Here is a 25,087-nt window from a genome sequence, read left to right on the forward strand (position 1 = left end):
TTTGAGTAAAACTTTTATTTTTTCTGTACAAAAATCATATTAGTTACCATTCTCAGTATTTTCATTATTATCTCTCCATTAGTTCAAGTCACCACCTTTTAGGAGCGATCACATATTAGGTTCTTGTGAGCAACGCACAGAAAGAAATAATAACAAAAAAGAAAAAAGGAACTGTTCACATCTTTGTCCAATTCTTGAGCTTTCTTGCTGAATGACATCATCTCAAGTCTCTCATCACACAGTGGAAGTACCTCTAAACACTTCAAACTCCCAATCTCTATAAAGCTCTAAAGCCCCATCTGGAGCCGAGCGTGTGCAAGGTGTTTCGTCTGCTTCCATTTATTTCTCGTTCATGAAGTGATCCATCATGTTCACTGCTGGGGGAATAAGAGTTCTGGAAAAAAACCATAGGATAAAAATGGAGAAACACGTATTCTTGGTTAACATCGCTGGGTGTTTGTTTTTTTTTGCATAGTTGCATTGACAAATTAAGAGATTTGTTTTTTTGCGGAATTGGGTTAGGATACAAGTTTTCCCACGGGCAGACACAGAACCTGACGTGTGAAGAGTTGGTGGGATTTGACCGAACAGGAGGAAATACAACAGCATGAAGTTAACACATCTAACAGTCCCCTCGTCCGTCGATCACTGACTCATCTACTGCATCATTAAACTGTGTAGACGTGTGCGACGTGACGACAACTGGGTTAGAGTCTGTTTACAGAGTTGTGCACGGAAAAGACAAAAATCTCCACCCGACTTACATTTCACAGCTGAAGTGTCCATTTCAAAACATTTATAAAATGCTAAATGAGAAATCTCCTTTTTTTTTAATTTGCATCTGTGAAACATCAAAATACATCTTAATGATTTTAAGTCCCCTGGTTTAAATGACAAAATGTAGAAACATAATAAACAGACGTGATTCTCTGCTCGAGTGTTAAAAAGAATCATTCAAATCACTTTCATCTTCTCATTCGTCCGTCTGATAACACCTGCTGAAACACACACTGCCTGCACATCCTGCGTGAACATCTGATCTCAGTTCATCCTTACATCCATCCCCCCCCATTGACTTCACCTCACCGTTCTCTAACGGCGCTTTACAGTCGCAGCACATACTTCACGACTCAACCACAGCTGTTGGCCACTTAAAACCAACACAGTCATCGCCCAACCAACCACACTCATGTTTGTACATACAAAAAGATCTCGACTCCAGTATCGAAGCATCGTGTTTGTCAAATAAAACAAAAATAAAAAGGGGGAGAATTGGAGCAGATCAGGGAAATCTATCATTTATAAAAAGTAAAAAATTAACTGTGCATCTGCAAGTAGATTTGCAATCGGGAGACAATCCCTCTCTGTTGGATCACAGTGTTGTGGCCGGTCCATGTGGATTCCTCTGATCAGCAGGGTTCCCAGAGCTTAACGTACCAGCACCGATCTGCACACTTGGACACCACCTGGGACAAACCACTACTTCAGAAAATGCTTTATTTTTTCCTTGCGCTTGCAAGTGAGCCAGTGTGGTTGTGGACTAGTTTGTAAAATCTCTTTCTCTGCAGCTTCAGCCGAGCATCCGCAGCCGTGTGGAACTCTTCTGGTGTCCGATGCTTCGAGTCTCTGCAGCGACAGAGACTTTGTCCTGAAATCAGACTAGAGGTTGTCCCCCGGCTGGTACAGTGGCTCCGTGGCTGTGAAGTAGTCTTCCAGGAAGGACTGGATGTACTCGAATGTGGGTCTCTCATCCGGCTCCTTCTTCCAGCAGTGCCTCATCAGCTCATGCAGAGACTCGGGGCAGCCCTGGGGGCAGGGCATGCGGTACCCTCTCTCCACCTGCTCAAGCACCTCTCGATTCACCATACCTGGGGAAAAGAACAAGAAATAGGATGTAAATGGATAGCAGGGATTTTGTAAGTTCACAAAATGAAAGTTTGATAAAAAAACTTGCCCGACAAATCACCCTGGGTCATTTGAGTAGAACTAAGGAAATAAATTTTGCTGATGACCGATTTTAATTTGGAAACAACCCAGTATGCAGCTGCAGGCATCAGAAGATGTTGGCTTCCTGCAGCAGACAGTGGGAGAACAAGCCCACGCAACCGCTGTGTTAAAGAAGAAAACTCTTTGTGGAAGTTGGGACATTATTTCCTGGAATAATTGAGGTCAATTTTAAGGTTAAAACCCAGTGATTTGTAGAAATCAGTGCAGTGATCAATCGAAACCTGCCTGTTTGGAATGGGCGGTTTCTTGGTCACTGGTAATGATGGTTGACGTTTGCTAACTGAAACTGTGACCTGCAGTTATTGAGCAGCAGTATGTAAAGACCTGCTGCTGGACTCGGTCCAAGCAGAACCCTGGAGCTACAGCTGCTGCACAAAGAGCTGTTCACCGGTTTATAAAAGGTTCAGTGAAGCTCGACTCAGTACACAGAACCCCGAGCTGGACAATCAGTTGTCGTGACCACGTTGTTGTCGAGATCAACAACCTCACTAATGTTTGACGAGTCCCAGTCGCAGACCAGAGGGCCGTCCCCTGCTATGTTTAGAAATATTGAAGGAGTCGTTTGAATGAATCTCACAAAATCTGACGCTGCACTTCCTTGGGCCCTTAACAACACACATGCCAAGTGTGAAGCCGATAAGATGAACGGTTCTCAAGATATCAGAGCTGTATACATACAGTCCGAGATTTCTGGGATTAGTAGATAAGATAAAATGTCTATCTCAGTGTTCAAATATCTAATAAAACATTACCAGCATCTAACTTTGCAGCTGCAGCAATTTCAAACAAATACCAAACAGCATGTGTCCGGCTCCTTCCTGCCCGGGGGGGAGAACCCCAGTGGTGGATTCCTTCCCAGGACGGGAAGACAGCGATCTGAACCCTGTGACCCAGAGACGGCTCCACGGGGAGCTTAACTGCGGCTAAAAGAGGTTATGACACCGAGTCGGTGGTCATGGTCGCATCTCTTCCCCCCGCCGCCACCAGCCCCCCCGCATCTCACTGTGGGAGAGTGGGGATCAGATTATCTCACACTCGCAGAGAGGAAAAGCCCGCGGCAGCGACTGCTGAGGCCAGGATGTGGCGGTGTCGGAGGCTGAGGGTTGTTACGGTGATTTATGTCTGAAATCCTCTGCTTGTCATATACAGGAGAGTGTATATAGGTATCTATATATACACCCGGTCTAAAATAGATAAAGATGATGTGTTCCCATGCTTGGTATACCTGCCTTCTGCTCTACCCGGGGAACCAAAATAGAACTCCCCAAAAATAACGCAGCACGTCAGGACCAGAGCCGCAAATGTTCCGTGAGTCATAGAAGCGTTTTGAGACGGGGATCGGGGGGTTCATCCCTCAGAACTCTCTGTGGTGAATTCATTAAACTGAACGGTTTGCACTGAGGCCGAGGAGGCCAGAGGAGCCAGATGGCCGTCCGCAAGAGATGGTGGTTAAGTCTGCCATATGGCACAGCCTGTAATCAGTGCCAGTCAAACCCTGCCCACACCAGACAGGCTGCAGTGCCGCTCAAAAACAGCAGGGGGCAGAAATGGAGCGGCAGGGAAACAGGGAGAGGAAGGGGTACTTTCCCATGTAGTGACAAATCATTGGACATCTGCGTTGACTCATATCATCTATAAGCAGTTCTGTTCTATTCTGATTTGCGTGTGTGAGAAAACACTATTAAAAGCCACTGAATCAGATCAGCACGTTGAAGACAAAGTGAATTATTCCCGTTTCCCATGAGGGAAACTCTGATGTTCTACGTTCATGTGTCTTCAGGAGCAACGTCTTGAAGATGATGAGAAGCTAAAACAGGAAATTCAACAAAGAAGGTGAAGGTAAACTTATATCCTCACCTGGGTATGGTACTCTGCCTTTGGTCACCAGTTCAGTCAGTAGTATACCAAACGACCAGCCGTCCGATTTGATGGTGAAGCGGCCGTAAAGAGCCGCTTCAGGAGCCGTCCACTTGATGGGGAATTTAGCTCCTGGTGCGGAGAGAAGGAGGAGTCAAGGAGGTGGAATAGATCTCAACAACCACTTTGGTTTATCGTGGATTCAGTAGCTGAATGTTTCCTCAATTCATTAAATATAGCACTTTTTGTAGGAAAATGGTGTGAATATCTTATCAGAGAGTTTGCTGCTAATTATTTTGGCTACAAATCAAATTAAGGCCATAATTAGACACAACAAGTGATTAAAGAAATGTGTTGGTGTTGTGGTCAGTGTTGATTAGAAAAAGGGATAGAAACTGGTGGTGGGGCTGTAAATAATCATCCTGCTGATTGTTTCCTGTCATTATTTCACTGTTCAGTCAAGAAAATGTAATTCCTCACAATCACAAGTCCAATGTCACATCTTCAGAGAGCAAGACAACTAAGATCTTATATTCAGTTCATGATCACATAAGATATTAAAGACAATCAAACATCAATCTTTCTTTTAAAACCAGTCTGAGGCTGTAATGACGATAAAACATGAATTGAAGATACGTGGTCAGATTTTTAGCATTCAGTACATTTGTGATGTCTATTTGTTCAAATTTTTGAAATCTATGTGCAACACACACAAACCCACACACAAAGGCACACGCACACCGACCTTGTCTGGCTGTGTACTCGTTGTCCTCGATGAGCCGAGCCAGGCCGAAGTCGGCGATCTTGCACACCAGGTTGTCAGCCACCAGAATGTTGGCAGCTCTCAGGTCCCGGTGGATGTAGTTCATCCTCTCGATGAAGGCCATGCCGTCTGCGATCTGCCAACAGATTAGACAGAGCCGAGAATCAGACAGAGAATCAGCAGAGAACGAGTCCAGGATGCAAATAAATGAAGCCGTCACTGTAAGCTCATTTATAGGTTTAACAGAATACAAAAAAACTCATCTAAATATTAACTAAAGACTGGTTACAGTGCGTTGTCTTTTTAGGAAAAACACTCTTCATTCATGTAGATCTGACCCAGATATGAATGCAGAGTACAAACAGTGATATCAGCACATGTGACAAGAACAATTGAACCCATCTCTCCGACCTCCTCACACTGGCTGTCAACTCCCTCCGAGGCGTCTCAGGGACTCAGCCTCGTTCTAATTCTCAAACACTTTTCCACTCGGCTGAGTGAGGAGAGGGTGGGGGGGGTGGTGGGGGGTCCCGCGGAGCGCAGAGAGGTGAATTAAGAGCAGATCACAGTGGGCGACTGAACCAGTGAGCTTAAGTGGCCTCTGATGAGCAGTGTTTAAGTGCTACAGGCAGTTAAGTGGAGGAGAACGAGTGGAGGCTCGTGCAGGAGGTGAGGGAGAGGAGGGTAGAGATGTCAGAGCTGGATATTAAATTAATATGACGGCCAGATGGAGAACAAACAGAAACCCTTACTCACAGGGACTGAATAGTTGACTCACAAACACACATTCGTCCACATGAAAGTCTCTCTGTTTTGCTGCTGATGCAGAATCATCCTTCCCTCCGGCTGCGTGAGAGCAGCAGCCGGGCAGGAGAGGGGGAACAAGGAGCTGCTGCGTCTCTGTTAATATTCAGATGCTGCGTTTTGTTCCTACCTGTGAAGCCATGTCCACCAGCTGCGGCAGCTTCATATATCCACCATCGCCCTCCTTCAGGAAGTCCAGCAGGCTACCTGTGGAGAGTCAAGAAGACGACCGTCAAGCAGGGACAGAGCGTCGGTGTGTGTGAGGACGAAATACAAATATAAACTCAGTATTTTGTTGGTATGCTTCTTCTTCACAAGCAGAGATGAACACTTGATAACCAATAAAACATTTAGCACATCTGAGGTAATATATTAAAAATGAAATAAATAAATGTGTTATAGAAGCACAGCACATGAGTATAACATTGATGGATATTGAAGCATTGCTAACTATTTATATCTCTGGCATTGCATTAGTGTTTTTTTAAAAACTTTTTTCTCATCTTATTCTACAGAACAATGCCACGTGCACTATCTCATGTGTGGAGACATTTCACCTCATCCAATGTAGAAGGAAAGGCTGTGTACATTTGCAAATACTGTGCAAAGACCTATGTTAAGAATGACACAACGATGCAGAAGCATATAGTCAAGTGCCCAAAGTTTCCTCAGGGCTCAAATCATACCATGACAAAACAAAATGTGTATATTTATGTCTGTATATGACAAGGTTAATACAGTTAGTATAAATTACCCACAACATTTCCAGTTTATTCCCGTTAATTCCTGTGAATTCCCGTTTATTCCCGTTAATTCCCGTATATTCCTGTTAATTCCCATGGAAAGTTTCCAACTTTGCATATTCCCGGAATTTTGCAACCCTACTTGTTTCCCAATCATCTTCGAGTGTTTCCCTCTGCGTGTGATCCTGTTCTTACCTTTGCCCATGTACTCGGTGACGATGTAGATGGGCTCCTCGGACACCACGGCGTACAGAGGCACCAGCTTGTCGTGTCGAAGCTTCTTCATGATCTGAGCCTCCTGCAGGAAGGCCTCCGGGGACATGGTGCCGGGCTTCAGGGTCTTGATCGCCACCTTGGTGGTGCCGTTCCATGTGCCTGAATAAAAAACCAAACATTCACTCGTGTTAGACGTACACAACAAATGAAGGCACATCATTCATTTAGTTAGGGGACATAAACACAGGACATGAGACCCTTGTTTGGACATTATCACTAAAAGCTTGACAGTTTTGTTGTCTTTCAAAGTGCACATCTTTGTCTGCAGCTTCTACCGGTCGTTCATTGTGAGATATTTGTATTCTCTTTGATTTTGTTTGAAGTTTTGCATCCGTCATGTGCTAGAAACGTCATCAACAGTTCAGAGTTTTGCATTGCAGTGTATGTATGACAGCAGCTTTTCACTGTGACACTAAAACACTGACTCTACTTAAAAAAATACTTTTTCTTCCTCCTTTTGTAAGTGATTGAAAAAGCCAATCCTAAAATCCACTGCGAGGCCACTGATCTCTGGCAGCGTTCCCATGTGCAAAGAGCCACTGGGGAGCGAAGGGACACAACAGTTTAAATAATCAGCCACTTCCTGGTTGAGAGCCACTTACTCACGCCCTGCTTACATACAAAGAGCTGAGCCGGGAGATCTACTGCTGCCGTCATAAGGCTGACCTTCATGAATGAATCATATTGAACTAGCTGCGTACACACATACACACACACACACACACACACGCGCTGAAGGACAAAGTAGAGCAATGATTATTGGTAATAATGATATGAGGCGGAGACAGGAGAGCAGTGGGAGCCAAAGCCACGAGCACACACGGTGGATTTAGAAAGCAGAATCACGCATGAGCAGAGGAGGGATTTGCACTGCGCAGAGCAGAAAACCCGTCGAGAACAAACAGCGCAGGGAGCGACACACAGGGATTTCTGGGATGGCTCGGTGGAGGCTTGCAGGTCGAGGCTCGCTCCAGGCCGGGCTTAATGAAAGAGTGGGAGATGAAAGAGGAGAGCGGCGTGCGCTGAAAGGCCGCTCGTCTCACACAAAGCCCGGGGAAGTGTAGGAGGTGACCTGTGATCGCTAAGATCTGTGTGTGTGTGTGTGTGTGTGTTTCTGTGTGTGTGCGTGACAAACCAACAGCAATCAGTAATCAGAGTTTGCATCAGTATGTGGGTCAGTGTGGCAGCAGAAGAGCTCAAGGCCGAGGTCCCTTCCACTCCATTTCATGAATCATTCCATGAACACTGCTCACATGCCTTTAATACTTCTGGATTGTTTAACATTAAATTTACATCAGTCATAAATAATGCACGGCGGATACTGTGTTTCTGGATGGAAGCACTAATAGCCATGTACGCATATTGTATGTACACACTTGTTTTTACTCTTTAAAAATTCATGATATGTGTTTGTGTAAAATAATATATACAACAGAGTGTAGGAATGTTTGTTGTGGATATATGATTTAATGTATGTATGTAAAACGTAGTAAGTAATAAATCCTTTGATACACATTCACACGGACGAAGAGTGAACTATTGGATGTTATCTTGTTAACATGGAGGTTCGTTCATTGTGTTGTTTTATTTATTCATAAGTTGTTGCTTGTAAGGCAATAAAACTGTCGACTTATCGCATGTGACATTCCGTGTTGACCTTCGAGGGAATTGTATAAATATGATATTAGCTGCGTCCTTCCATCTAATTTTAATCCAACCTTCTTCTAATGGAGCATAAGTGGCTCCACAGAAAACATGCAGCCAGCCAGTTAACAGGCCTAAGTGGTACGTCTATTCCACATTCCCAAAAGTAAACTGCACTTACGTCGTCCAGTCAGTGTATGAGAGCACAAGTGGTCTTCACGAAAATAAAATTCCTACACAGCCATAATAATAGGCAAAGCTTTTACGAGCAGTGTTTTCTTTTTGGTCAGATTCAAGCAAAGACCACATTACAAGACTGTATGCATAGCAGATGTGAGTCTGTGTGTTTGTGAAACACGCGATACACTGTGTGGTGGAGTACGGCATCGGCCTCTTACCCATCCAGACCTCTCCGAAGCAGCCCTGTCCCAGTTTGACCTCCAGTCGGAGGGAGTCTCGAGGGATTTCCCAGGCGTCCTTGGCTAGTCCCTGAGTCTGAGGCTTCACTGTCGGGCACACGGTCGTCAGTCTGTAGCAGAGACCGTCCGAATGTTCTGAGAGGGACAGACACAAAGGGCAAAAAACAGAAGGTTAGGTTTGGAGCTGGTCAGTGATCAGGCTGTTAAACAAGTACACAACCACTGAGTAGAGTTAAGTGCATTTTAACAGTCAAACCACAGTAAAGGGTCTTCAGACATCATGAATTCAACATTACACTTATAACTGTAGTGGACAACACCCAAAGTACAATGAAGAAAATTCACAGCTCTGCCGAGCCCCAATGCTTTTACTGTCATTCCTCACAGAATAAGCATTTCATTCTTTTTTATGTTCCCCTCTAGACATGATACAATGTCCTGGTTATTTCACCATAACGTTGTGAACCGCGTTGAACCCGATTTCACTATTAAACAAACACAAGAGATAAAATGTGCTGTTTTTGGTGCAGAAGCCTTTTCAGATACAGAGACCATAGCTGAGAGCGACAGCACAGAGCTTCTCGTGAAATGTCCCCTTATTCTGCACAGGGAGTGAGAATGAAGGGACAGTCTGTTATATTCAACGGCTCCACAGGTGACATCCATTCTTCTCAGCTCCTGCTCACGTCTGATGAACTCCAGAGGCCACACTTCCAGGGACAGAGCAGAGCTTTGAATGCACCAGTCGTCAGTTCTAATGAGCGTCGCAGTCAGGGAGTCAATGACAGGAATTATGTGGAGACGAGCAGGGCCGGGTCAACAATGCAAAGACCGGGAATTGTTGAAAGAGTCGAAAAACAAAAAGTCCTTGTGTTTATTGGAATCTGCTTCTTCGAGTCGGACTGTTATTCTTGCAACGATAAACAGTCTTTGCTACATCCAGACACTTTCTTGTGAAAGACCTCTGGGGGACTTCTGAGGACAGCGCCCTGCTTAATAGAATCGTGCAGCAGTTTATACTAAAACATGTTTTGAAGTCAGGTCTCTTTTTGCTTAAGGCTACATTAATACATCTACGATTTCGATCTCTGTTCAAATGAAAGGTTTGGCTCCGTATCTGGCCCCGTCCACACTTACGCCTGAAGATGCACATCTCGTTACCACTCATACACACTGAGCATGCGAATGGCAACGTAAACAGACAAGGAACTGTCACAGATTGCTCAAATAATCTCCTACGCAGTTGTATAACTGTAAAATGCAGAATTGAACTGCACAAAGGCTGGAACACACTGGGATCCGAGGCTAATGCAGGCTGAAGGGTTCACGTCAGAGGAGTGTGATGATTCAGCAAAGGTCCTGAACGAAAAGACCCAATCAGCAAGCAGTTGTGAGTTTCTGTGAAATGGTTTCCAAACCTTTTTGATCACCCAGACTAAAAGGCTTCTCTTGTGTTTCCCAACTTCTTCGTTTTATTGGCACTAACACTCTGCAGAAGTGTGGATGCCGAGCGGATTCATAGCAGAGCTAATGCGGTTTCAAATGAGAAATGAAGTTGTGAGGATATAGCCTCACATGGTGCTTCTTTCTGGATATGTCCCACACAGTGAAGATATTCAATGCAACAATTGAGCAGAAGAAGCTTCAGCAAAACAATACTCTAAAACTTTTCCCGACATCAGATCTGCAGCTGAATAATACATTTTCCTCTGCCAACCCTGAGTCTGATGACTGAAATATCAAATTAAACAAGAGCAGGAAACAAGGACGACATATATTTTAGAGAACCTTCAAAAAGACAACAAACCCCAAACTATCTAAACGACATCTTTGCCTGAATCACACTGCAGGTTAAAAAAAACACGAGTTCGAAAGGACAAATAACCAACCTGCTCCTGGAGCCAGAGCATCTGTCACCGGTGTAAACAACACTTTGCCTAAATGCTACCTACTGTACCTGCACCAGAGTGAGATGTGTGTGTGTGTGGATACTGTGGACGAGCTGCATACCTGTGTAATGTTTCACCAGCTTCTGTAGCATGTCGAACTGGGCCCGGGTGGTGATGTAATAACCACCGTTGTCCAACTTGCGGATCTTGTAGTGTTTCACGTTGTCTCCCTTCACCTCATCCCAGTCCCGGATAGACAGAGAGTAGGCACCTGCAAAATATACAGCGATCGGAATTGTAAGACACACACATGTAACTTGAGTGTAACCAACATAAAGTACATGTCATTACTTTCCTTTGATCGTGAAGCAATTTGGCTCAGATCCTGTTGTTTTTAATGTGCTATATAAATAAATCGGACTGTGCCATGTAAAATCATTGGGGTATATCTTGCCCAATTACCCAAGGACACTTTGGCATCGACTTCAGGAAATGTGCGATCACATTCGACTTTTCCAAACCAGCTAAGTAGCAGCTTGGCAGCAAGCAGCCACTATAACAACAAGTAAAGCAGCGCACTCCTGTCAATTTGATCAGGTTACCTTCATATCTATATACAATCTGCACAGGAGACGCATTTTAAGTGGAGTAACTGGACGGCTCTCAATCGCACACTGACAAAAATACAACTGGCATAATTGTGCTGTATTGAAACTGCAGCATTATAATCAAAGTCCTGCTTGAAACAGAAAGAGTTCTCGTACCTTTAGTCGTCTCACTCTCTCGGGCCAGGAAAGTTCCCCGCTGGTTCCCTGGAACCAACAACAAGCGCTCGGCGTCTTTGCGGCCCATTTTACCAAAGTACCACCTGTCAAGAGAGACAAAGTCCTGTGGTCAGTCCCTGGAGGAGCCGTCAGTTTGATGCATGCTGTACGAGCAGGAGGACTTTCTTATTAAAGTCGGGAAAACACAGTGATATGTAGTGAATTTCCCCAGTGTGTGGATCAATACAGTTTTATCTGAAATCGTGGCATAGAATTGGCAAACTTAAACATAAACAATACAAATTAAACATAGTTGATATAACCTGACTTTAAACATCAAGGTTATTTCATGTGGCTTGAGCTCGAAATCCCATTCAGTGTAGTTTTAATATATAATTTAGACCATGCGAATGTCATCAAAGCTGATTACTATCTTTGCTCCAGGCAGCAACCCTTTCTATTACAAATGAGAAATCTATAAAAACCTTCATCACCGTGATGAATAAATGAATAAAACATCAGGGCTGCCGTCCTTTAAAGAGAGAGATTTTACTTTCTATTTAAAGGAAACCCTACAAACCCTGTGTCGTTTGAAAAGAGCCGAGTCTCAGCTCACAGGCATAGTTTGTTTTTCAGACTGATTTTTGTCACATTTTTGGACTAAAGGCAAAGTTTACTCTATCCTTTTAATAGTTTGTATTAGAAAAATTAACATCAGCCACTTATAGACTACTGTCTTAAAGCTGCACATTCCCTTAATGTTTCTGTTGCACCGGTTCAACAGCAATGGGAACGCTACCGGCTCTCACTGTCAATACAGGGCTCCATTGTCTTTACACTCCCTCCCTCCTGTGTGTCTGTGTGATGGGTTAGTCACAATGTGTGACTGCCCAGCTGCATAATGTGTCTTACTCAGAGAAGACCTGACTGAGCAGGGTGAGAAACAGGAATGGAATGAGGAGGAGAGAATAAAAGAGATTAATTGAAGTGTTAAAGAGAAGGACACAGACGTGGAGTTAGGATCATGACGTTGAGCTCTTACTCTTCAGCCTGTATGGAGTCGGCTGGAGCCACGTAGTTACTGGGGATGTAACCTTTCTGTCCGGTGTTGATGGAGCGAGCCTCCCACCAGTCGCCCTCCCTGGAGAGAACAGCCAGGCACAAAAGCATGAATGAAAAATGAACCTGCTCTAAAAGCTAAAAAGAGATGGATGGTACACACATAGACGAAGATAAATAAAGAACAAGGTCATATTACGCGTCATTCAACCACGTCAGGTATCTGAGTCATCGTGTTGGGGGAGGAGCTCATCTGCCAATTCAATTAATCCACAAACTGCATCAATAATCAGACGTCCCTCAACTGACGTGTTCCTATATATTACATTATTAACGTGTGGATGCTGATGAATCAGAGCCTCTCTAAGTTTTGCTTTTTGTGAAATAATTTTTTTTCTCAAAGGCTGTTTCTTTCATTTTAGGTAGACGTTATGCATGTTTAAGTTTTAAGGCTTCCTGAGTGTTTATTGTTAAATTAGTTATTTGATGCAATAAAAACAGGTTGAAACGTGAAGATGGACAGATGAGACAGACCCACGATTAGCTGAGCTTGCAGAATGGCTCTAAATTATTTCCTAAGAGCAAGATGGTGACACCAGATTCTGGAATAATTTGGCTTTTTATTATTGTACAAAGGAAGAAAACTGATAGTGTTGTACATCTATATTAACAATCTATGGTTTGAACCTAATCTTATTGCTTTTTATGGAATCTATAAATATAATTAGTCAAGACATTGTAATTGAATGAATAAAAGGTGGTAAACGCTTCTGGATGACGGCCACAGACGGACGTTAAAATATGTGAAAATCTGATTTCTTTCCTGGCGTCTTTTACAGCAAATGTGTGGGTTTAAATATGAAGAAAGAGAAAAAGAAAAATCGGTTTCTCTTCTCCACCTCTTCTCTGAGAGCAGACGGCAGATTCATGGCTGTAAAGGCAACATGAACAGAGACAGCGGTTTAAGTCTGTATATGATGGATGAGGAGAATAGAATGTGGAGCACCTGGAGCTAAGCCCATTTTCACACCTGGGAAATAAATTCAGTCAGTCGGCGTTACGGACGGAACGAGAAGAGAAAAACATGTATTCATAACCTGCTGTTGTTTTCTTTTAGATTGTGAGAGCATAACTACAACAAAACAGACGTCGAATGACTAACAACAGCATTGTATAAATTTAAATTGCATAAATAAATTCTTCTCATTATTCCCTTAAAGAGGGAAACTGAAGAAAATGACTGATAGAGTAAAATATTCTGATGACCTTTTTCAGATGTTTTTAAATATATATTCAATTTGTTTCTGCTTAATGCTGCAGCAGCCATATACGTTTCAGCCGACAGTATCCAAATATAAAGCAGAGAAGGAAACTGTGGCGGGAGAAAAGCGATGGGGACTAAACAGATGGCCCATTAGAGGAATCCATTAACCCAGACAGATTTCAGCCTTAATATCAGACCTGGATACAATGAGGGATTTAACTAACACACACGCGTGGCCACTGCACAAATGCAAGCAGGAACACAGACACACACACATACACACGCGCACACACACACGTCGGATCAGCTGGAGTCTGTTGGTGTGAAAAAAAGCAAACATGCTCACGTGTTGTTGATGATCTGGAAGCGATCCCCTTTTTTAAAAGACAGATCATCGGACGTCCTCGCCTCGTAGTCGTACAGGGACACGAAAAAGGTTACACCGCCTGGAATCAAGAGAAACTGAGCGTTAGAGGTGAACAAATACGACAACTAGTTATTCACACAGTGCCTCAAATAGCTGCTTCCTTTAATATAGCCGTTGACTGACTCATTTGTTCTATACCGCTTTATTTTTATATTAAACACTTGATTAAATTTCTCAACGAGTCTTATCTTATTTCAGATTTGATAATGAAACTGTAATTCTAATATAACTCCGTCTGTGTCACAGAGTACAACTGTGTCCCACTTCCTCACTGACGTCACTTCAAGTCTGTGAATCAAAAGGATGATTTCATCTTTGGTTTATAATAATGAAAGGAGTTGGTTTGTCCGTGGTCTGAAGAGCAGAGGGACGACACGGCTAATATGTTTATCTCGGGGAGATTGAACAGGCGAGATTAGATGCACAGCAGCTCCTCAGGTCAGATTATCCTACTTTAAAAAGCAAGACAGGGACTGAGAGCATGTTTGCGTGCATGCGTGTGCTGCACTTTGAAGCATCATTCTTCAGTGTTGTGTACGTTTACTGCATAATTCACCCGTCCAATCTAAGGTGCATTAACCACCCAGAATAGCAGGAGATTACGTTCGATGTCACCGAGCGTCATTTCCATCCCCGACAAAGCCTTAATGGAAAAAGTCTCACCGAGTCAAAGACTTGCTGGGAATAAAAACTTTTAACTGAAGTCATTGAATTCAGAGCATGCGATTGTTTCCTTTGGCTCAGGAGGGGCCACGCCTGCTGCACTGCTTCCCATATTACTGACTTATTTTGGGTTTCTGTTCGGCCTTGATGTTTTTGGCCGACTTGTTTCAAATGTTTAATTTGCATAACATCTGCTGCTCGTAACATCCTGTGCATAGCAAATGTTCAGCCGGCTTTTTTATCCGAAGTTGTTCACTGATGTTCGCATAATGATGACACGGAAAAGTTTGAAAAGGGGAAAGGAAAATAACATTGGATTTCAGAAAGAACATTCAGTGTAGGCAATGTATCTACTTCCTATTAGGTTGTATTACAAAGCAGAACATTAAGCTTCAGTCTTGTCCTCTGTAGGGATAAGGAACCCAATGTTTTATGAAATTATTTGAATGATAACATGATAATAACTAATTCAATCATGTCTAGCAACATTTTAAAGCCAGATTCTCCCGTGTTCCCCCCTGAAACCTTTAATCCTCTCATCAGACTGACCTGGGATGACTCCTGGGAAGGGGCTGCTCACGGCCACCGAGGTGAAGGAGGAGGAGGCGCCACCGAAGGGCGTCATGACCGAGGAGGCCCCGCCAAAGACTGTGAGGCCGGCTGGACTGTTGTAGCTGTTGTTGTGCGGCTTCATGGCAGGCGAGTGACCCATCAGGGTGGGGTCCGGCCCGTAGTGGCCCAGGTGGGAGTTTAGTGGCGTTGCATTTGAGTTATCGGATCGGTACTTCAGGGCCGGGCCCTTATCCTCTTTACTCCTCACGCAACCCATCGTCAAGCCTGCAAGAGAGAAGAGGGACAAGTTCCATTTAGTTTAACTGTTTGGTTGCATTTATATTGATTAGGTCATAAGCAGCAGCGTCACACACGTTAGATTCCTGCTGCTAAAGCTGCGTTTCCACCGCGGGAACTAGGAACCTTTGTAGGAACTGTTTGTGTTTCCACCAGGGACCAGGGTCTAAATTAAGAATGCACCTTGTGACTAGTGCTGGTATCTTTCCCAGCGTTGACTCAATAATCACCATCAACAGCAGCACACTTTAAATCTCCACCATGTTGCACGGTTTACATAGCGTCATCATTACCGCTGCCAGGTGGACTGGAGGGGAACTGTTTGCTGTAGCGCTTGGTTGTTCACATGACAGCAGTGGGTGGGAACCTTTCATTCCTTGAAAAAAGTTCCTTGGATTAAACGTTCCACCCACTTTTGGTCAAAGGGTGCATAGGAAAATGTTTTAACCCATATGAAATAACAACTGTCACACCTTGGTTAACATAACAATGTTTAACTCTTCTAACGTGGATCGGAATTAGACTGGACACTTCATAAATCAGTGACAGCTAACAATGCCAGATTATGTGCTTTGTCAGGGGTGAGAAAGTGAGACATATTTGTGATATTCTTCACACTAGCCTGAAGCTCTTTGGAGGGTCTTAGCATTACTACCACCGAGAAAAAACAAAGACTGAAGGCCAACGAGTGACCTCACAAGACTTCACAAGTTCCAACAAAAGCTCAACAAGCCGAGGTAGAGACTAGATCGTATTGCGGCCCACGGCCATTTCTCCCCTGAGATCATTCCATTACTGAGACAGCTTTCAGGTCTTTAGAGTTGGTGCCCTCCCCTCCTGAGCTCACTGATATATGAAGACCGGTGAGTGTGTGAGTTTCCTATTCTTCAAAGATAACTATCAAAATTCGCCAATGCGAAACAAAAGATAAAAAAAAATCGGCCTCAGTATTTGGTTGGTCTCTGTCGGTGTTTGTCTCAGATTTGGAAAGATCATGTGAGTGAGTTGTTTACCTCACGTCTTCCCAGGGAATGAATACTGTACATCAGTTAATGCACAAGTGTCTGTATGTGTGCATCTTATCATGAGAATAAAGCATCATCTACAGAGTCTGCTCTATCAACAGGACACATGGAAACAAGCTGCCCCAGATGAAGACTCAACACCAGGACTGATCCTCGGTCAATGATACACGTTCTGACCTGTGTATTAACATGTTACAGCAAAGCTTCAAATATCTGTCACGGACAGGGTGGAGCACAGACCTCTGTCATGGAGGTGTTTTAAATCTGATTAAACCCTGTTCAATATGCAATATCTACAAGAAATCTCATTAAATACCGGATAGGGAACGTTAGGTTATAAATATACAGATTACATCATGTATAAAAAGAATAAAATAAAACGAAATAGGCATAAACTACAATTTTATTGAGTAACAAAATAAGTCTGACAGTGAGAGTGATGAGGCCCAACACAGGATTAATAGCTCAAACACCGGATTATTTTCCTGCACGCTATGGTAGTGAACACAGATGACTCCATGCACTCATTCAGAGAGGTCTGTTTTCTACACACTACATTCTCTATTCTTTTATGAAGTCAAAATAGACTAGAATAGACTCACATGCCATTGTTTCAGTATTGATACTAAGATATTTATGCAGGAAGCATGTGGAAGTTACGAGTTGTGGTGTCATGACAACACTGGCACTGATTGGCAGAAAAATCATTATGTGAGCTGGTTTCTCAGGAGTTAGTAGAGGAGATCATTTATTTATTCATGTATATATTAAAGTCCTGTGCTCCAGGTTTAAGTGTCTTTTTCCTACTGGTGTACTATGAAAATCCGGCCGTGGTGGTGTGAGTAAATTCTTCGTTTGTGAAAACCAAAATGAAGAACAAATACAAATACTCCAAAGAGGTGAAATGCTGAATACAGATTGTTTCTTAGCTCTGCAGATTAATGGTGGTCTTAATTTAGCAGCACTTTCATCCATCAAACTAATAAACTCTGGTCAAGGAAACCATTCATTAAGTCACTGCTGGCCTTGACTCCCGAAGGGCAGAGCTACAACTAAAGCTAATGAGGCTCAACAATCAATCTATGGATCTGCTTGTTTCAGATGGACGGTGCATCGACGTCCTCACATGAACAAACAGTATCGACTGACAGTTAAAGCTGAAGCAGCAGAAACACCGAGATGAATGATGGAGGGAACAGGATGAATGGAGGAGGAATTATTATGAGGCTGAAGAGCAGCGGGGATTGTCTGAGAGGTAAAGTGACGCTGCACAAGTCAAGAGAGAAAAATAAACGGTCATCTCAGCTCAATTTAAAATGTTTCCCCTCTAAGGAGGAACAATATCATCCATCTACTAGAGCTGAGTCCAGCATTGTGAACAACAACCAATTACAGCATGTGTGGTTCTGCAAGACAACTGCTGAGAGCCATGGAGTTGGTGTAAAATGACAATAATATAGTTGAATACAATTTCTAATGCAGGTGTTTGTGTGTCAGTGAATTCTGAAACACACATTTGAATTTGAATGAGGGAACATGCACAGTTGCTTCGTGCAGATGTCAGGCACGAGAGAATTAGGGAGCATGTTTCACATGCCTTGCTGGTTTTTGTCAGGTCAATAGGATTTTCTGGATAAAGCTTCACAAAAAAGCCCAAATTGTAATATTTTCTAACTTGAGTAGAGCTAAAACGATGAGTTAACTACTGGGTTACCACAACATAAACTGCACTATTTTGAAAGTGTGTCACCTTTCTAACAGGAACAACAACACACCCTTGTTCCAGTGGCTCCGTTACAATTATGAGATTTTCGACAGAGCCATTGTTTATCATGTAAACAAACATTAGGTCAAGTAGCGATGAAGAATAATACCTGTTTTGTTTGGGCTTAACTCCAGTAATCTGAACTCCCAGATCCTCGCTGTTATAAACTAAGCCATAAAAAGAAACATTTGACCTCGGCTATATCACAACATCACAACAGAATGCACTGACAACAGAGCAGAGGTCAACATAACCCCGACCGTCACCTTTGACCTCCTCCTGTCCCACGTGTCAACTACTGCCTGCTTCCAAATGTCCTAAACCCTTAGTACCTGACCCTGAAGCTAATGCTACTGCAAACTAAAGACCGACCCGAGAGAAAACACGTTGAAAGAGGGAAAATGTAGTTTAAAGAGGGGAAGAATGTTTGGAATCCTCTGCGGTGACCTGGAAGTAAAAGCTCCAGACTCTAGGTAACTAGTCCTGTTTAGACCAGCTGACCTGAGAGCTCTGATCATAAGTGGACAGAGTTAAGTACACATGGGGTTTTTAAATGTGTCCTGAATGTGTCTCCTGTGACCACTTGTTACCAGATCTTACCTGCCCCCCCAACTCCAAATGCAACTAATCACATACCTCATTCATTTGTGTCCTCGAAGATCAAATTATGTTGTTTATACCCAGTTTGAATATATAGAGGAGCCTGAATCTCAGGATGTACTGTTTTCATACCAAGTCTGAATTGGGTCTCTGATGAAACCAGATTCATAGTGATTGTGATGCCTGCAACAACAGCTCCTGTTGTTCCAAATGAGCACAACATTAACTGCTTTAATGTAAAGCCCATCACCGTGATTAACTCCATAGACGGGGAGTCATTCCTTTCGTGCAGATTAAAAACGCTCATTGAGCCTCCATCAATATTTCTGGATGACTTCATGACTCCTGCAGCGGTTTCCCTTTCTCTAAACGACTCCTCTGATTAATGTTCCTCAATTCTGTCATGTAATTACAGGCTGAGAACTATGTTAAAACCTCCCCTCTCTTTAATAATTGGCAACCTTTTCCCATTTTCTGTATAATGCACCCAGAGGATTTGCTCGTAAAATGGCCATGAAAAGATCACAAGCCTGAGCGAGCCCACAGGGTTGGCACGTGACCCGGCACGTCAAACCTTTCCTCCTTGGCAAAAAATACAGGACGTGGCCTTCGGGGAAATCCAAAAGGAAACTGGGGATATTGTATTTATAGTAAATGTCACTTATTATCAATAACTCAATAAGGATAACATTAATACAGAAGGAATAAGAAGGTCTTGTTTTTAATGATAGGTTCACTTTTCTGGCTGCTACAGAGACTTTACAGCTCTTATTTAGAGAAAGCCACAGTCCATTAACAGGAAGAACATTTTGCTGCTGTTCGTACTTAGGCCCTGGTGCTCGCTTATTCCCCCTCAAAGAGCTACTGGGTAAAAATGTGGCACATGAAGAATTTCAGTAGCTCAATGAAAACATGTCAAATCCAGGGCTACAAGAAAAATTATGTCAGTATTCCGAGGCTACAAACAGAGTTTGGTGCAGATTCGGACAAACAGGCGAACCAAGGTATTTTGTTACACTTTTTTGGTGAAATAATCGAGATAGGGTGTTAGCCTTGCTTGTGCTGTTCACCCTCCTCGCACACTTCTAGATATAAATGTAGTGCTAAATAGAGGCTGCTTAGGCTGAACTACAACATATTTTATAGTTTGCACAAATCTGTCTCTAGAACGTTGAGCTGTGATATTCTTTCCCCAAATCACCAACGTATTGATCACGGTTGTAGTTAACCTCGATTTAGAAAGTGGTCTTTGATATAAATACTTTTTGGTTTAAATAACAAAACCTTTTAGATCAGGAATCCACCAAGCAGCTTTGAAACCACCCAAGGAGAAAACCTCACCTCTGCCCGTTCAGGACCAAGAGAAAGGCTCTTTATTCGGCCCCATCTACCTTTTGTTATGGACAAAGAGAAAGTACCTAATGGTGCTCCCCCCACAGACTCACAATCCCATACACATGCTAACACTGAGCAACGCGAATGCTAATAAGGGCACAGACACGCCATCGTTACAGTGGAGCCGAAAACCCCCGGCAATCAATCAAACCAAGTGCTCCAATTCAATATTCACAACAAGCAGATGCTTCCACACGCTGGGGCAGATTCACAGCCACAGCTGGTGTGAGTGGACAGTTTTATCACTGCAGAAAAGTTAATAAAATCATGGCAGTAAACGACAAATTCTATTTCATGGATGACTTTATCCAAAACACTCCACAGAGCGTCTAGGACACATTTGCAGCATAAGTTTGAGTCCCGAAAAGAAAAATCTTCCATGAAAATACCTAAAACTGAGAAACAAGTCTGGGAATATTTGTGGCCAAGACAATGATCTTTTGACAAATTTACCAAAACTATTGACGTCTCAAATCGACTTCAAAGAAAATCAATTTACAGGCAGATTAGTGAATATTCTCTCACAGATGGTTTTCTAAATGAGGCAGTTCTGTCCACACTGAGTTAATCTGGAAGAAGTGTGTCATTCCTTTGGTGGCTCCACATCAACACAGTAAACACAACTCTGAGCCCATTGGCTTAAAAACACAAGTTAGTGGAACATTTTTGACAAACTTCACATAACTACAACCCCAAACTCTTATTAAATCCCTCATGGTCCGAGAGAAAAAGTTATATGACCATGCAAAAGACATAATTAAGTTTAAAGCCAGCCTGGAAATCTGGCATAGAAACGGAAAAAAAAGAATCCATATAAGCTCCTACACATATTTGTGAATTAGTGCCATACTGTACAAGCACACACACACACAGGGGAGTGGTATTTGCTCCAACAAATGCTGGAAGCAGAGCCCATCCAAGGACATGTGACATGCAAAGCTGTGACAAACTGCCAGCGATGCCGTGTCAGATTGAGGAGACACAGGCTGCCGCTTCCCACAGGGCCGAATACAAACAATGCCATAGAGCCGCAGGAGGGACGCTCGGACTGGAGCTGGCATGCAGGCGACGTTCAGGAAGAACAAAAACATCCCAACACTACAAGTTATCAGGCCGAACGGTTGACTCCATTTATACAGAGAGACCAGTCTCCGATCATGTTTATAACCCAGTTGTACAGGCAAGTGTTGATAGTTTCTCATGAGAAAGAACCGCAGGAAAATTGGATTAATCCAGAGGGAATAGACGAAGGCCAAAAAGTATATCAATATTTTTTAATTAATCATATCAGTCAATAAAGATAATAATCACCATAAATGTCACATTATTATTTCTTTATTGTTTACAGACTAAGTGAAGGTTGGGGATATAAACTCTTCTTAATGAGCAGAGAATGTCAAACGTTTAGCAAAACTGAGTATTAAACGGGTACCACACAATTACGTGTTATGCCTCCTCCCTGTACGTGCACAATGCAATACATGTAACTTCTTTTATACCACCATTGATAAATATTACATTGGTACAAAACAACAAACAAAAGCTTTCGGTCCCTCTATATTTAGTTCTGATGTCGTCCAAGCTGCGTGTTATTATTTGAGGTTATTTTTATCATGGAAATTCCAGAATTTCCTCAGAGCCGACCTGATAATACAGAAGGAATGACTGCAGCGAAGTCCGTGTGATTTCACATTCAGTAACAGGAAGTGAGCCGCAGCTCTCGTGACCGCTCAGATAAGATGATACGATCTGGGAGAGGCCCTTCGACCTTTGAGCTGCTGCCTTGTGTAATCTGTGAAGCCACTCCAAACAAAACCGAGGCAAACTGTGCTGCCACAGGAAGTAGTTAAACTCTGAGTAAAAATTAACAGAGGTTTTAACTAGATTTTCAAGTTTAGACAATTATATTTAGGGAAAGTTAATCTTAAGCAATTTGATGAGAGACAAGCAACTTCCACACGAATTTGCTTTCATTATTAAAACATTAAAAAATGAAAACCACTCTCCATCTAGAATTCTAGCTGCACACCAGAAATAATCTCTGTCCAGACTGAACTTCCAAAATTATTCCTCATCTGGGGCTAAAACATTAAATTAACTGACACAAAAATAGCCGGCAACTACTTGAATAATTCATCACCAGTAAATACATAAAAAAGTCAAATATACTCTTGTGCCAGCCTCTTGAATGAAAGGATTTGTTGGTTCTCAGCTCCATCTCATTGTAAACTGAATATATTTGAGGTTTTGACGGCTGGCTTCACCTTGGTCTCTATTTTTAGACATTCAATAACCAGACAACTAATAACCAGCTGATTACTCAATAATGAAAATGTTTGAGAGGTGCAGCCTACACACCCTCATTAACTCAACCCATTGTATTTTTTTTTTTGTTTCCAGTAAAACGTTTTTGTCAGAGCGCCCACTGACGTCATTGAGCATCCCAGTGAGGTGTGGTCAGGTCTTTGCACTGTGGCCGCTCCCAGCTGTGATGTAACGTAGTGCTCTCGTGTCACGGTGCATCACTGGGGCGAGATAAGAGCTTGCTGCTGCAGCTGGTCGACAGGGGACGAATATCTAAGTATTTGTAATTGACAAAAGTATGACTTTGTAATTAGTATCAGCAACAGTTTAACCCGTTGTAATTTGTTTGTGAAGCCGTTTTCAGACTTGAACCCCAGGACCAAGTGGTTCTGGACTTTCTCCAGCTGCGGCGTAGCTTCCACGCAGAAGCATGAATTGGGCTTAAGGCACCAAAACAGATTGAGTCACCATTTAGGATGTAAAATGTAAATCTCAAATTACACCCCGTGCAAGTTGATATGATCAAATTGCCGGTTTGGTCCACACAACAGTCGCATCGAACACTATAATGATGCTGATTTGTTTTTCATTGATCCTTTCAGCTCTACAACAAACAGTCGGAGAGATAAGTATCTGCCTCAGTGTTGCGTGAGGTTTATCCATGACTTGTGCAAACACCAGAACATGAAGTCTACAACCAAAGCGCCTGTAGTCTGAAACATAAATCCAGTGTATAACACCCAGAACTGAGTTGTCAGACTTGCAGTGTAAATCACAGAGAGATGGGACACTCCATGGGGCTGTGAACCGTCACTGATGCTTAATACAGTAATTGCCCTGGCACACTCGCTGAGGCGCAGCTCGGCCTTATCTTCAGGGCAGTCTGCCATCTCTGCCAATCACAGTGAGTGGAGGGGGAAGAGGAGGAGGAGGAGGAGAAAGAGGAACTTCCTTCCGCATCCATTCATGCCGTTGGGGCCACCTGCTGTGCCTGTCAAAGGGTCCAGAGCGAGGCTGGGGTGGAATAAAAGCCATCTTCAAGCTATTAAAAACAGAGGAGCTCTTCTTGGTCTCTGTGCCCACGGATACACAACATCTGAGAATCGCAAAATTCATATATTTGTTCCATTTCCTCAAACGTAAGAGTGTCTCAGTCAGATTTTGACATTTACTCAGCATCTCATGAGTCTACTGTAACGATAGTGTGAGTCTTCTTCACGCTGAGAGGACTCTGGACGAGAACCCGAGGATCCTTCATGTCTCCAGTTAAAACTCAAGTCGCTGAACCGCGGCCAACACCACCTGTTAGTGCTCCTCACTCCTCTGCCAACAGCCCTCTCCATCCCAGCTGTGTGTGTGTCTGTGTGTGTGTGTCTGTCTCTGTGTGTGAGGGAGACACGACTGTCCAGTCCACTGGGGCTGTACTAACACAGGGATTACCATGGAGCAGGATTACTGTGGAACCAGAGTATATAAGCACACCATCAGACCCGTTCACACAGAAACGCTGAATATATGAGCATGTACACACACTGCAACACAACACTACTACTACACTACACTGTGTTTTAAAACCACTGTACACACACAAACTACAGATTTAGAGTAGTCTGAGAGGAACATGTAGGAAAGCACAGGAACAGGCTCCCAGGAGTTTGGTCATTTGGGAAACTGCTGTAATACAATATGTCCAGCAGTAAAGGCCCAGTCCAGCTGAGGCCTGCAGCAGCTGATTGTGTGTGTGTGCATGTGTGTGTAGGAGGAGGGGGGGGGGGCATTGGGTGAGGCAGACAAGAGAATTACAAGTGTATTGAAGTTATGTGAAAGAAATTCGAACAAACTTTAAATGAACGTGTGCAACCTACAAGGAAAGTGTTGTATGTGATTCCTTGTATTGTTGATTTCATGAGTAAAAACCGAGCAGAGCTCCAGACTCCAGTCCTCAGCTTCAGGGAGTTTTCCTTTTTCTTTATTCTCGTCCTTCTCCAAAAGCAAAGACGCACACAGATCTGCTCCTGGATCAGCCACAGCCACCCATCCAGTGTTTGAACCGAAACCGAGGAAACTTCTCCTGAACCCTTTGCCCAACTTTCTCCCGAGTGTCCCGGTGCTACGAGGCCCAGCTGCCCTCCGCAGTCCCGGGACAAACCCCAGCTCCTCTCCCACGCTCCTCTTACCTTGAACCGGTTCCTCGGCTGCATGCGTCCTCTGGAGCCTTTTACGCACGGAGTTTAGTCTCTTTTTTCCACAATCCAGAGAAAAGTGAAAACCCTTCCGACACACGCACGGGCACGGGCACGATCCTTGTCTCTCTTTCTAACGTGGAACCTCAGCCTGTCCCATACCGATTCACTCACTTCTCCAGCCCGAAGTCCTCCTCGTCCTCCTGCTCCTCCGCCTGCCGGGATCCTGGAGGTTTCCTCCCGCAGCAGGACGCAGGTCGCCGGGTCGACACCCACGGAGCTCGGAGAGAAGTCCAAACTGTGAGAAGATCCAGGAATCGGTGCCTGATCGTGGGTCGAGGTTTCCCCTGGAAGAGGCACAACAATAGCCGGACGAGCACCGAGGAG

The 25,087-nt window shown here is 43.5% G+C and overlaps 1 protein-coding gene across 3 annotated transcripts; it reads right to left on the bottom strand.

Moving 5' to 3' along the window:
* yes1 (YES proto-oncogene 1, Src family tyrosine kinase) lies at positions 1-25,087 on the bottom strand. Of its 3 annotated transcripts, none has more exons than XM_061083827.1 (12): positions 24,875-25,087; positions 15,129-15,416; positions 13,836-13,935; positions 12,209-12,307; positions 11,167-11,270; positions 10,524-10,673; positions 8,493-8,648; positions 6,370-6,549; positions 5,562-5,638; positions 4,610-4,763; positions 3,865-3,996; positions 1-1,868 (listed from the first exon to the last, which is right to left on the bottom strand). In XM_061083827.1, exons 2-12 carry the CDS (start codon positions 15,406-15,408, stop codon positions 1,660-1,662), a joined length of 1,641 nt encoding a protein of 546 aa, XP_060939810.1. In that variant the 5' UTR covers positions 15,409-15,416; positions 24,875-25,087; the 3' UTR covers positions 1-1,659. The 3 variants fall into 3 exon arrangements, with proteins under 3 accessions (XP_060939810.1, XP_060939811.1, XP_060939808.1); XM_061083828.1 differs by having other exon boundaries at positions 24,863-25,087; XM_061083825.1 differs by having other exon boundaries at positions 24,695-25,087.

The sequence above is a fragment of the Limanda limanda genome, chromosome 13 (genome assembly GCF_963576545.1).
Source record: "Limanda limanda chromosome 13, fLimLim1.1, whole genome shotgun sequence".
Lineage (NCBI taxonomy): Eukaryota > Metazoa > Chordata > Actinopteri > Pleuronectiformes > Pleuronectidae > Limanda > Limanda limanda.